This window comes from Juglans microcarpa x Juglans regia, chromosome 2S (genome assembly GCF_004785595.1).
Source record: "Juglans microcarpa x Juglans regia isolate MS1-56 chromosome 2S, Jm3101_v1.0, whole genome shotgun sequence".
Classification (NCBI taxonomy): Eukaryota; Viridiplantae; Streptophyta; class Magnoliopsida; order Fagales; family Juglandaceae; genus Juglans; species Juglans microcarpa x Juglans regia.
This window is the reverse complement of record NC_054597.1, coordinates 1,911,070-1,925,340: the sequence shown is the minus strand read 5'-3', so window position 1 is coordinate 1,925,340 and position 14,271 is coordinate 1,911,070. Positions and strand designations below refer to the sequence as shown.

The 14,271-nt window shown below is 34.5% G+C and overlaps 1 protein-coding gene across 1 annotated transcript; it reads left to right on the top strand.

Annotated features, from left to right (window-relative positions):
* The first annotated feature begins 10,283 nt into the window (after positions 1 to 10,283).
* Positions 10,284 to 13,572, top strand: LOC121252733 (homeobox-leucine zipper protein HAT5-like). Its single transcript, XM_041152511.1, has 4 exons — positions 10,284 to 10,901; positions 11,258 to 11,391; positions 12,070 to 12,309; positions 12,956 to 13,572. The coding sequence occupies exons 1-4, from the start codon at positions 10,814 to 10,816 to the stop codon at positions 13,325 to 13,327; spliced, it is 834 nt and encodes a 277-aa protein (XP_041008445.1). The 5' UTR covers positions 10,284 to 10,813; the 3' UTR covers positions 13,328 to 13,572.
* Positions 13,573 to 14,271: the final 699 nt, after the last annotated feature.

The window sequence follows — 14,271 nt, the reverse complement described above, 5'->3', positions numbered from 1 at the left end:
AATATTTAAACATGTATTAAGTGTTGGGTTGCACGTGAAGGTTGGTTTGTGAGTAAAAAATTGAGAAATAAAGAGTTTGTTCGATTTCACTCGACATGGCATTTGATTGTTGCTCTAGGTGTATTTAATAATGGGTTCGAGTAAAACTCAATCTATAAGTTCACTCAAATCTCGCACGATAGTAAGTTCGAACAAGACATAAATTTTAGTATTCGCTCGAACTATGCTCGACACTTCGATCGAGCCAATGTTCATTAGTTGTTAGTTCGAGATGCGCTTGACATGCCCCTTGAGCGAATAACGTAATTTTTGCCATATTAGGATATTTTCCAACGCCATTTGCTATAAACATGTTATATTTAACTTATTTTGTACGACTTTCAGTATAGTTTTTAGAGAGAACAATGGTCAAATGAGTACATATTGTGTGAGAGAGTAAAAAAATTTTAGAGAGTGTGAGTTAAGATTAATTAAGTAATTATAATTTTTTTAGTTAATAAGATTTATGCAGCTTTATGGACATAGGCAATTTGTCAAACTACGTATATTGTGTCGTGCACTTGATCGTGCTTGCTTTTATTTTAATTTGTCATCGTTAGTGTTGTGTGCTTTGTACAACATTAAGCATTAATTACTCGGAGAAATTTAATATAAATTCGTTTGCTTAAACGTCCATCCCTCCCATGCATTAATATCACATAAAAGAAAGTTCTGTGAGGTGGAGAATCTGCATATATATGTATATACATATATATATATATATAATCTTCAATTAAATCCTTAATTATCTGACACGATGTACACTCATAAAAAGCCGTATATTCTCATATAATATCTCTAGAATATTGCTAATTGGTAGTGAGCTAAATGTGTAGAAGGGAAAAGAGTACGTAATGCAAGGGTTGTTTCCTAGCAGCTTGTTTCCATTAATTTGAGTTGGAGATCATGATAATGCAGCTTTTTATATGAGAATAAAAGACTGATCGATAGAGCTATTAAAAATTAGATAATGATCGATAAAGCTGCTATTATATATATTGTCTTGCCAAGATTCTTAGACTTCTAAAAGTTTCGGGGAGATCAAGTGAAACCCATTTTCCTTGTTTAGGATGGGAAAGTCCCTATTTTGTTTAATTTTATTTCTGTTCCTTTCCCACGTTATTCTTAGTGGTTGGATTATGAATAGATTGATAATCATAGTACTGCCATGTTCGATATTCTAGGTCACTGGTGGACAACTGGGCCAACATCTATGCACATGGAACTTGTATATAATATATATTAATTTCATTTTTCTTCAAATTAACCAAAGATTTAGATCAGTTTACCCTGAAATATGGGTACTAAATCTTTAATTCCCACTAGGATCTAAACATGTGCAAGCCTCATATATACCACAAAGATGTTGGCTAACAGATGCATGCGACATGAATTCCCTTAATTTTTTTTTTCCAGAGTACATATATATATATATATATATATATATATATATATATATATATATCTTCATATCCTCCAAGCCAAAGTGGTTTAGCAATGGTACTCAGTAGTACTAGATAAAGAATTGGCATTTAAAGCTGGGAATTTCCTGGCATCCATTAATTGATCATCAAATACAATGCATATGATCATATATATGTAGTTCCAATAGTAGGTTTATTATATATCTGTATAAAACTTCCACTAGGTGCAGTATATGTAATAAATTTTATTCATGTGCCCATGCATACATTATTTTGTCGGCTATATATGGTTATAATTTTCGGAATATAAATTTAAATTACAAGTAAAAAAGATAAATAAATAAATAAAAACATGCATGATCGATCGGTGCGTGCAGCTAGCGTGCCCCTCAGCTATAATTAAGCCTCGTTTGTTTTTACAGATGAAATGAGATGAGTTGAAATTAAAGTTAAAAGTTGAATAAAATATTGTTAGAATATATTTTTTAACATTATTTTTGTTTTAGAATTTGAAAAAGTTGAATTGTTTATTTTATTTTGTGCGAGAATTTGAGAAAATTATAATGATTAGATCATGAGATGAGTTGTAAAAATAAAAGAAACCTAAATTTATCTCCGAGTACTACTTATGTAACCTTCACTACAAGATATTTGCCTTTTCACGTGGAGCAAGATCCCCGCAACTCCCCTCTTTTCTCGCAGCAAACTAGTGAATGCTGCGATTTGGCTTCATCGCTAATCAACCGAAAGTAAAACGTCTGGTCAGAGATATTTTGGTGAGAAATCATGGCGACCGCAATTGCTCCATCTTTTCCTGCCGACAACAACGCAGCAAAAGACGATCCCCAATTTGGTTTCTTTAGGCAATTACGGTTGTGACATCGTCACAAATTTCCCTCATTTACGGCGATATTGTGGGTTGTATCCAGGGAAATTCGGCCATTTGGGGCATGCCGGCAATACATGCACTACGATCATATAATGAATTAATAAAGTCATTTCTCAGAACCCTCTATACAGCCAATGTTTTCCATCTGGTGGAAATATTTAATGAAAGCTTCAAGTGGTATGAATCATGAAGTTAATAACATCATGTTAATCAACCATTCATCCACTACTAATTGGAGAGCCATAATTCTTTTTACTAAAGCTTCAAAACATATCAGTTTGCACACCAAATTATCAACATCGGCATATTACGCTAATAAAAATTAAAACTCAGACCACATGTAAAGATTCAATTGTTAAAATTGTGCTACATTACCTATTTTCATTTATTATTCAAAATAAACCTTGGACTAAAATATAAGTTGGTAAAGCAGGCAATATGTGAATTTTAGTAATTTTGAGTGGAAAATGTTAAATACTTGTTAGGCGATAATTAAAAAAATAAATAAATCCATGTGATGTTTGAAAGGTAGGATGCAACACACATGGATATTTTTACAACATACCAGCTAGGTTCCTAGTACTTTTGGTCAATGTAAATTCATCCACTTGGACCGTTTGTGATGAGCTAATTATTTATTTGTCTCCTGTATGACCATGAAACGTGTGGAGAAGAGGGTACATATTCATTTGGGATCTAGATTATGGTTTTCATGCTCTCCAATCAGTACTTAAAGTTGCTGATTTCACATGTTAGTATATCTATACATATGTCATTGTTTGGGGTTGCGGTCAAAACATAGCAACCACTTCCAAGTTGTGAGAACCATCTAGGAAATACGGAAGAGAGCATTGACTAAATTAACTATTGCTTGGTCACCCAAAACAACATTCGCCAAACCTCCCAAAACTCCAAATTAATTATAAATCAGCATCTAAAAACTGATCAAAACCCATCCTCCAGCATCAAAAAGTTCCTAATGTAGATAAAGCACTGCAATTTGTAACAGATTCACAATCAATTTAAACTAGTATCTGAATATTTAAGCCTCCAATGACTTTACCTTTCACTTGCAAATGAACCCAAAAAAAAAAATAGCTAAATGCATATACCCAAAATAGAGAGAGACAGACATGGAATGAAGGAGAGAAATACCTCATAGATTGAAAGGAGAGGAGATAGCTTGCTGAAATAGGGACCGAGTGGAGAAGTCGTGCGCGACAGTGGGACATGATTGGCTAGCTTATAGAGAGAAAGGGACTGAGTGAAACTTAGAGAGAGAGAGAGAGAGGGACGGCAAATTGATTGTGAGAGAGAAGGATGAGACTTACCGGCTAGGCGAGGAGGTAATGCCGTGCAGCATGGAAGTCGATCTATCACAGAGAAGAATCGACTAAGGTGGAGATCAGCGCGACACACGACGTTGTTTTCTCAGATCTTGTTCAACGTGAAGACTGGGATGGACTAATGGAGGGGGTTTTGCTCTGTTTCAATGGTGAAAGCAGGGTGGCTAGGCACGAGTGGTTCATGCTTGGTGGTGGAGGCTTGCAATGGCTGCAGCAAAATTAGGTGGAAGATAGATCAGTATCGGCGAACATGGGTTTCTGTAATTTTACAGGGAGAAATATTTTGCACGTTTCTAACTTAATGTGGTGATAAACATGTCGCCACATTAAGAAATAACTTGCTATTTTTCATCTTACACGATATTATTATTTGTGAAGAGACAAAGTCACCGCAAAATATATCATGTCGTCACAAAAAGTATGTTTTATGATGAATTTCTCGCCCCTTCAGTTTTTGGCAGCAAAAGCTGCTTTTTCTTTTAGTGCTTCATATATACTAGCTACTAGCTAGATAGCAAGCTAGCTTTAAAAGTACTAGTAGTTCCTTTTCAAAAGACGGTGCAATTAGTTAATCGATCGATATACGGGCTCTATTCTTAGTTTATAATTAAAGACATGTACATATATATGCGTACGTACATGTACGTATGCGTATGTACCCACTCTGGTATACGTACGTAAATTAAACGATTGATCATGAGCATGATGCGTACTCAGTGAACAAGGCCATATATATGTCAGGATTATCTTTTCCCTTTTGCCAATCAACTAATGTTAAAACATTAATTAAGGTCATGATCAATATTATGTATAATTAACTTTAATGGGTTGATTGATGTTTGGTCAGGAAGAAATTCGGATGGACATGGCAGAGACCCATCAACATATTGATAGAGGTACTCTTGCCCACGCAGGTATGCACTAATTTGGACTTTCCATAATGGATAGTTTTCTGTGGTTAGTTTGGTAGTGACAGTATGGGAGAATGAAGAAGCTAGCAATGGAAGCGTTGGGTGAGGGAAGGACTGAAGGCCGAGAGGAGAGGGCCATGGATCAGGAGTACTAGTGGTCGTCGGTCTCTTATACCATAACGGATCAGTTGCTGATCATTTACTGAAATCCTTCCTTACATTTCATTATGAATTCAAGTGTATTTATACACTGCTTTACAGAGGAATATGAAATAAAAAGAGAATCAAAATAGTTACATGAATTGGAGGGAATAACAGAAACATTCCCTACAGTTGCTCTAATACAGTACTATCCTGCACTTGTGATCCTATATATGGTGTCATCTATGCTAATAAACTTTGATCTAATTATACGAGTACGTACGTACGTAGGCTAGCTTGCTAGATTAATGTCTAGTACTTGTACTACTACTCATGTTATATTTTTGTGGTTTAATATTATTAATGACTTTTGAAGGGAATTAATTAAGAAGATGGAGCATATTTTCTTAATATATATTCTTTCCTTCATGATCTCCAAATTATATGAATGTCCTCGATCGTATTAATTTATAAGACCACCGATCGATAGAGACATGCATGAATAGATCAGGTGATCATGAACATGATCAGGAATTCTTCAGCGTGACGCGTTCACATGATGACATGGTTGTGGGTGCATGCATGGGTTTTGCATACATGGTCTTGTTTGTTCTACCTTCTTAAATTAAAATGAGGGAAAAAAAAACAATAAAAACGGATAAAAACAATGAAAATTTTGAAAATGATCACCATATATATATATATATATACACGTGTTGACCAATTTTGTTATATTTCAAATTTTTAACTATAAACGGACATAATTCTATCTATATTTTTAGAATTTTTTTCTTGTTTATAACACATATTATACACACGATCTACATAATATTTATAACTATAATACAACGACTTACAAGAACCAATTCACAACTATGTACAAATATTTTTAAAGTATATATTACAAGAGCGATAAGTTTCAAACGAAATATTTGAAACATTCAACTTACTGTTGCACAAAAACCATTTCTCAAAACACATGAACCATAAAAATATTGTTTCACAAAAATCATAATTCATTATGTTTTCTTTTACTCCTATTCCCATGCTCCCTTTTTTCCTCTCTTCTCATTTTCTCCTTCTTTTTTTTTTTTGGTCCATCAAAAGGGCTCGGGCTTCACTTGCTTTTCTAAGGTTTGATCCTTATCTCGATTGTTGAGCCATTTGAATTCCTCAATAACCTGGAGTATCTCGATGATCACTTGATCAATAGTTTCAAGGTGCTCTACGATGAAGAGCTCAGGTGAGCTCATAACTATCTTAGATACGATTCTCTCCGGAGGAGGTGTTGTCCTCTTCTTTTTGGTCATTAGGGTCATCGTCTAAGCATGTAACAACTTTTACGATTCCGAATGGGGAATGATAATGGAAATTACTACAGTAAGATTTTAAGAAATTTCAGTAAGTAAACAAACAACATATAGTAGATTATCACAGGCATATACAAGTAAACCACAAATAATAGCAATCTATAGATAAATGAATGCATGGATGTAAACTTGACGAGAAAACTTTGAGATGTATACGACTAACTTTTATAATTGTCGAGCATCCCAACTTGGGTATCAAAGCAGCTGGATGAGTTTTGCTCCTGGTCTTCCCCTTTCCTATTCACACTAGAGTTCAGTAGGTTGGCTGAATGAATAGCTATGTAGCCACATCATACACCTCAAAATACACTCGACATCTAAAATTAACAAAGAGATTATTATTTGTTAGCATTCACATTTAGTAAGTTCTAATTTTGGCCAAAAATGTATGTGGTTACATAGCTATTCATTAAGCCAACTTGCTAAACTATGGTGTGAATAGGGATGACGAAGACCAGGAGCAAAACCCATTCGACTACTTTGATACCCAAGTTGGGATGCTCGACAATTATAAAAGTCAGTCGCATACATCTCAAAGTTTTCATGTCAAGTTCACATCCATGCATTCATTTCCCCTCTATTTATTTCCTTGTTTACGTTGACGCCCCCATTCTTCTCTCAAAACTCTCTCTCTCCTAACATCTATCTTCGAGAGTCTTCATCCCCGTCCTCTCTCTTTTTCGTTTTCTCTCCACTATGTCGTAGCCTCACCATTACACTACAGACAACTACTTGGTCCATCTCTCAGCCAGATCAACACCAAGAAGACCTCACCATTTTGCCTCTCCTCACTTCTTCATCTTTTTCCTCTCTCTCTCTCTCTCTCTCTCTCTCTCTCTATGACAGAAGTTCTTTCTTTTGTCTCCATTTTTTTCTTACTTTTTCGTTGGTCTATAGGTTTTTTTTTTTTTTAAAGTGGTTTTATTTCTATGGTTTTTCTGTTTTGTTTGTGTTTTCTACATACAGATTGGAGTTGATGTAAATTTTTTTTGAAGTTGGTCTATCTATGAATTTATTTTCTCTATAGATCTAAACAGAACTTCATCTATTTGAAGAGATCGTGTTCAAATCTGAGTGGTGTCATTTTTTTTAATTCCCTACAGATCTACAGATCAGAGTCTATGTTCACTTTTTTCTCATATATTTTTTTTCTCTTAATTTTTTTCTTCATATAGATCTGAGTCGATATTTTTTTTTTTTTGAAGTAGATTTATTTCTATGTTTTTTTCTCTATAGATTTGAACAGATCTTCATATATTTGAAGATATTGTGTTCAGATCAAAGTGGTGTCATTTCTTTTTACTTTTTCTTTGATCTCTATTTTTTTTTTTTTTTTTGCTTTCGTTTTCTCTATTCTTTCACTCTTTTTTTTGTTGTTTTTTTTTTCCATCGTGCATCTATAGGGAAATGAACAGACATTGTTCATTTCCTACAAATTTGAGTTGATATAAAAATTTAGGAAAATAGTATGGTTCTTGTGTATAGAGCAAAGAACTGAAATATTTTTATGTATGTGCTTAAATTTTTTTTTCCTACAGATCTGAGTTGATATTAGTCTTTTTTGAAGTCAGTTTATTCTAGATTTTTTTTTTCTTTATAGATCTAAATAGATCTTCATATATTTGAAGAGATTGTTCTAAGTGGTGTTATTTTATTTTTTTTACCTTTTCGTTGATCTGTAAATTTTGTTCACACTCGTTTTCTCTATTCTTTCGCTCTTTTTTTTTCCTCCATCGTCTGTCTGTAGGTAAATAAATAAAGAAGTGGAATTTTTTTTTTTCTGATTATGCCTAATTTTTTTGTTACCTTTCACTCTGATCTTCTCTGTTTTTTCTTTCTTTTGTTTGCTGTTTATTTTTCTGTTGTAATTTTTTTCCCTATAAATCTCAACAGATCTTCATATGTTTGAAGATATCATGTTCATATTTCACTGTTATTTTCTTTGCCTCTCAATTGATCTTTATTTTTTGTTTCCCTTTGACCTTAGTTTTCTTAATTTTTTCTTTTATTGTGAATCTGTAGATAAGTGAATAGATGTTATTTGTTTCTGTTGCTTTTTTTTCCTATAGATCTCAACACATCTTTACGTATTTGAAGAGATAGTATGCATATATCAATTTCATTATTTTCTTGTATCATTTTTGTTTGGCTGTGATCTGAAACTTTGCAGAACTTACCCGTTTGTAAAAGTTTTGACCTTTTTGTTTTTTTTGTTTTGTAGATCTCTAGATCTGTTATTTATTTATTACATTTGTTATTATCTCAAATCTGGGACTTTATTGTCTAAGATGTTAATATTATTTGTTTGTCAAATGTGCAGATTTATTTCTATTTTTTTGTTATTATCTGAAATCTGATATGTTATTATCTAAGATATTAATAAGTCGAAGTGCAAAATATTTGGAAACTCTGTTTAGATGCATTTTTTTTGTAACTGTAATTTCTAGTTTTTACGTTATTATTTGTAGTTTTAATTTCTTTTTAAATGTAATTTCTATTTTCTTTCTCACGTATATGTCTATTATGTTATGAATTTACATTATAATTTTTAGATTTGTAAGTATTGGGCTGAAATTATTCAATCTAAAACTTTTTGACAATTCTGTTCACGTACAATTTTCTTTTTAGTTTGTAATTTAAATCTTTTTAACATATATGTGTATGTACTATTTCCTGAAAGAATAAAAAATTTCATATTTAATCGAGTACAAAAGCAAACAGAAGTAGATTTCACAAACAATTTAAAACTCAGAAGCGAAAAGATAGATTTGGAAAAGTTAGAACAACGAGAGCACCAAATTTTATCAAATAGCAACAATAGAAAATAAAAAAGATGACAATCACTTTTATACTAAGCTGCAAGCGTTGAGCGGTGAAAAAAAATTAAAACTAGAATCTGATAAGAGCTACGCGAAAGCAGTGGAAAACAAAAAGAAATCAGAATCTGATAAGATCAAGGCTTTTATACGAAGTGGCAAAAAAGACTTGATTTTATACTTAAAACCACTCGGTGCAAGCGGTGATAAAAAAAGATAAATACTAGAAAACAAATTAGCAGAACTGGAAACCAGAACGTAAGAAGTTTAGGACAGAGCGAAAAAAATGGAGGGCAAAATTGAAAAGCAAAATGTTAGACAACAGCTGCCATACGAAGCGGCAAAAGACTTGATTTTATACTTAAAACCACTCGGTGCAGGCGGTGATGAAAAAAATAAATCAAAACGTAGGAGAAGTCAAGGACAGAACGAGAAAATGAATAGATAATGGAGGGCAAAATCGGAAAAAAATGTTTGACAATAGCTGCATGCTTATTCGCACTTTTATATATATAGTATGTATATATATATATATATGAGAAAGTCTATTTTGTCGCCCTAAGTTGACATCTCTATTTGATCGCTGGTTAAAATTTTATTTTTTATTTATTTATTTTTTTACTTAATAATTAAGGAAGTGATTTTAAATATATTAGTGTTTTTTTATTTTTTAAATATATTTAAATATGTTAAAAAAAATTATATTAGACGATATGTCCAGTGGTGAAAATGAGACAGCATATTAGCCACACTCATATATATATATATATATATATATATATATAAATATATATTAAGTGAGCATAAGGATGGTGAGAATCATGTGAGAGAGGTTGTGAAAGCTGTGCAGGAGTGGACGATTTGACTTTCTTTTTATTTTATTTTTTTATTAATCATTGTTTAATAATTTTCTTAATTATATATAATTTATGATATATATATAATATATTTTTATAATATATTTCACAATAATATCATAAGATGATAGTATTTTTATAAAATGATATTATTTTTGTATAAATATTACATGGTTCCGACATATTCCCCGACCACAAAGCATGGGACCTAGTTAAACCTGATGATCTGGCACTACAAGACACCAACCATTTTTTTAAGGTATGATTAAAAAAATAAAAAATAAAAAATAATAATAATCCTACGTCCCAGATCCATTCATCTAGGCCCACCCTCGCACACAAAAAACTATAATATTTTATGTATATTTTTATTATTTGCATAAAAGTGTCACGTTAATAGAATGGGGAAAAAGATTTAAATCACGAGGGTAGTTTCGTGATCGCACTATCGGCAGATCTCTATAAAACGCACTAAACTCACTTCTCTCACTTTTAGCTGCAAAAATAGCTTAGAACCCACTTTTGGAGTGCGACAGAAACCATTTCTCACCGCGATTTCAGTCTCCGGCGACCGTCGTTTCCACTTTCCCATCTCTCACTCTCTCTCTCTCTCTCTCAGTTTTATAAAGCTATTGATTTCTGGGCCATATCTTCTGTTTTTTTGTCTCTGTTTTGTTCCGTAGTAATTCCATCTTTTTTCTTCCGAGCTCGAAGTGAAACACAAGTGGCCGGGAAAGTCAGGCTGAGCTGGGACAGAGCGGAGGGCTTGGCATGATGGGATTTTGTATATGCCGTTACAGACGCCCGCGAGGTTGCTCTGGACCACAAGCTTCTTCCGCCACAAGCTTATGATTTTCTAATCCACCCGGCCTATATACTACCAACCACCACAATTCTACGTATAGTACAGTTAGTACTAGAAAAGCACCGGCTACCACCACCGGCACCGCGCCATACGATAGCTTTTCTTTCGTCTCCTCTCGCCGGGGAAGACCAAACGTGTCGACGAAGGGTTGGATCATGGAGTCTGGCCACCTTTTCTTCGACTCTTCGGCTTGCCATCGCGGCAACATGTTGTTCCTCGGGAATTGTGATAACATTTTCCGAGGTATTTTCTTTTGCTATATTTTTTTTCCAATATTACCCCCTAATTTTTTGTTGTATATCGCTTCCACACGTGATGTCTTCTTCATTTCTTGTACCTCCGTTTGATTACTGAGAAACGTCGAGGGGAGTTAAAAAAAAAATGAATTCCGAGCCTTTAATTGAATAACTACGTTTTATGTTGTCATTAATTTTCATATTCCCGGTCTCCGTGAAACGGAAATTTTCAGCAAAATTCATGAGATTAATTTCTGTTCATGTTTCTCATGTTTTATGAATGAAGCAGAATCCAAAGAATCAACTTTTTGGTGTACTAATGTGTGTATGGGCACGTTTCTTTATTGGGTGGTGTTGAATTAGGAGGAACAACGATGATGGGCATGGAGGAAACCTCTAAGAGGCGACCATTTTTCAGCTCGCCGGACGAACTCCTCGACGAGGATTATTACGACGAGCAGTTGCCGGAGAAGAAGCGCCGCCTCACTCCTGAACAGGTTTGTGAAATGCTCAACCCACCCACCAGTTACAAACAACAATATGCTCACTGATCTTATACGTATCTGCTTTTTTTTTTTTTCTTCTTTTTCATGCACCTTTGTATTTCTTTGTGATCAGCATGTCATATTCCCAAGTTCATTCTTTTATTTTTAAATCTTATCGGCATCAAACTCCATTGGGGTGATCAGTTGGAATATTTTTTTTTTCTCTGCTTCCATTGTCAGATCCGAATTGACCACTTTTGAACATATATTTGGGGGCTTGTATATTATTCTGTCTGTCGGTGAAGTAGTAAACCAATACCTCAGAGTAGAAAATATTCTAGTAAAGATTAGTGGTAGAAGCTACGTGAATTTAAGAACCATCGCTTTGGAATTGATGCCCCATCATAATCTCCTGGCAAGGAGGTTGGAAAATGAAGATAATTAAGATTTTGAGACTTTAGAATTTTCTTTAGGGACAAAGAACGTAATTAATAGGAATCCTACGAGTTGCTGTGAATAATAAAACTATTCATCTTGGTGGAGAAGAGAATGAAACGTAAGATTCTGATTGTTTGGCTCTGTTTTCCCTACGTTTTGTAGCAATTCAATAAGAAAGTGTGACAATTCTTTCGTCTGAGTGATTTCTAGAGTGTTCGTTTTGAACTTTATGAGGGTAATTAATCTTTTAAGGTGCATCTGCTGGAGAAGAGCTTTGAGGCAGAGAACAAACTGGAGCCTGATCGAAAAACCCAGCTGGCCAAAAAGCTGGGGCTGCAGCCAAGACAGGTGGCTGTGTGGTTCCAGAACCGCCGGGCTCGGTGGAAGACAAAGCAGCTGGAGAGGGACTATGATTTCCTCAAATCCTCCTATGACTCACTCCTCTCTAATTATGACTCTCTTGTCAAAGAGAATTTGAAGCTGAAATCTGAGGTATGTTTGCCTTAAAGTTAACGCTTTCGAGCTTTATTTTCTCTGTCATTCTTGTGTGTATACCAGAAGAACTGTAACATCCTCTGAAAAATCACGTTTGATTTGGTGATGATAATTGATTATTTTACTTGGACTTCTCTATTATTCATTTTGATATCTTTCTTATAACCATCTAGAGAGTTTTTTTTGTACTTGGATCTGCTAGTTGATGAAAAACTAGGGAGCAGAACAGCGACAACTGTATTTATTAGATAATTTCAGTGCCTTAATAATCAACACTCCATCTTATGATATTGAGACACCTGTACCAGAAGATGATTGGACTCTGCCCGAAGAGGGTCCTACCCATTGAGATTCTTCCCTATAAACAAACATGGTTATTCTGTTCCAATATAGCATCTGTTCTAAACCCCACCTTGATGTAAAAAGACAATTTAAAAGTCATTGGAGGAATATACCTTGGTAACTTTCTCGATATGCCTAAAGACTCTTTCTGTGTGCAAAGAATGGCCAAATCAATTTATCCCAGAATGAAAACACCGACAAATTGTTAAAGAAGGTATCTTAGTCACTTCATTAGGTTCACTGCTCACTTATTCATGTACTTCAGTCATGTAATTAATACGTATGATAAATTGGACTGTAGGTGGTTTCCTTAACTGAAAAACTTCAAGCAGAAGACGTGGTCGGAGCAGCCATTTCAGCTCAAAAGTTTGACCCATTTCCAGGGGATATAGCCCATGTTTCGGCCCTCCAAGTCACTGTGAAGGCTGAGGACCGCCTGAGTTCTCGGAGTGGGGAGAGTGCGGTGGTGGATGAGGACGGTCCACAGATCATGGACAGCGGAGATTCTTACATTCCAAGTGACAACTACCCCTACTGTGTGGCTACAGTGGATATGGTCCAATCAGATCAGGAGGATAACAAGAGTGGTGATGGCCGTAATTACTTCCCAGATCATGATCGAGATCAACACCATGGGGAGGAAGAGCCTTTGAATTGGTGGATGTGGTCTTAAAATGTGCTTAAAGCTAATGGCTGGGTGTCGTTTACTGGCTTTTTAACATGTCATATATTCCAATACTAGTTTGCTCGAGCGGAAAACTATCTCGGAAACTATTTACTGTGGTTGAAAAAAACGTAAGTTTAGTTTAGTGGCTAAGATCCTAGAACTGAGATCCCCGAGTTGAGTTAATGAATAAATCAAGTCAGTGTCGTCCTGTACGTACTTCTATGCCAATAAGGAGTAAAATTCTGGTTGAACTCTCTCTCTCACCTGATTTCTTCTCGAGACATTTCCATGCATGCATTATATGTTGGAGTGATAAAAAAATACAAGAACGGCGTCTATATTTTCTGCCATCAATGCAAGTGATAAAGTTTAAGGTAGCTGACTGCGTTGAGGATCTGCATTTGAATTGTATTGCTTTCAAGGAAAGAAATGAAATTAATCTTCTTCTTTACACCTTGAAATCAATTACTTCGCACGCACAGCATTTTGGGTTCTATTATTCTACAGGGCCTGTTTGATAGTATAGATCGATTTTCCCAAAAGAGTTTCCACAAAACCAGTTGGAATTCTAGAACATATGCGCACTTGGTACCTTCTTTAACTTCTTCAGTTGGGTATCTTTAATAAAGCTCACTCTTTGCGCCCTTTTTTTTGTCTAAGACTATTGAACAAGTCATCACCATCACTTTTCTCCACGACCACGATACCAAGGAGAGATGAGACTCGTGCGAATATGCTAATATAGTTATATCCACCCGCTGATCTCTCCCGTGTGTCATTTTCTGTGATTTTTTCATTTAGAAAAAGAAAAGGATTTTTTTTTTTTTTTTTTTTTTTGAAAAAAAGCAAGCCAACAACAGCAAATTCAGCGAGTATGAACGCTTCACAATCTCACAATATAACCATCAAGAAATAACCACGGGAGGTTACTCGTAAATTCCTTTTTTTAA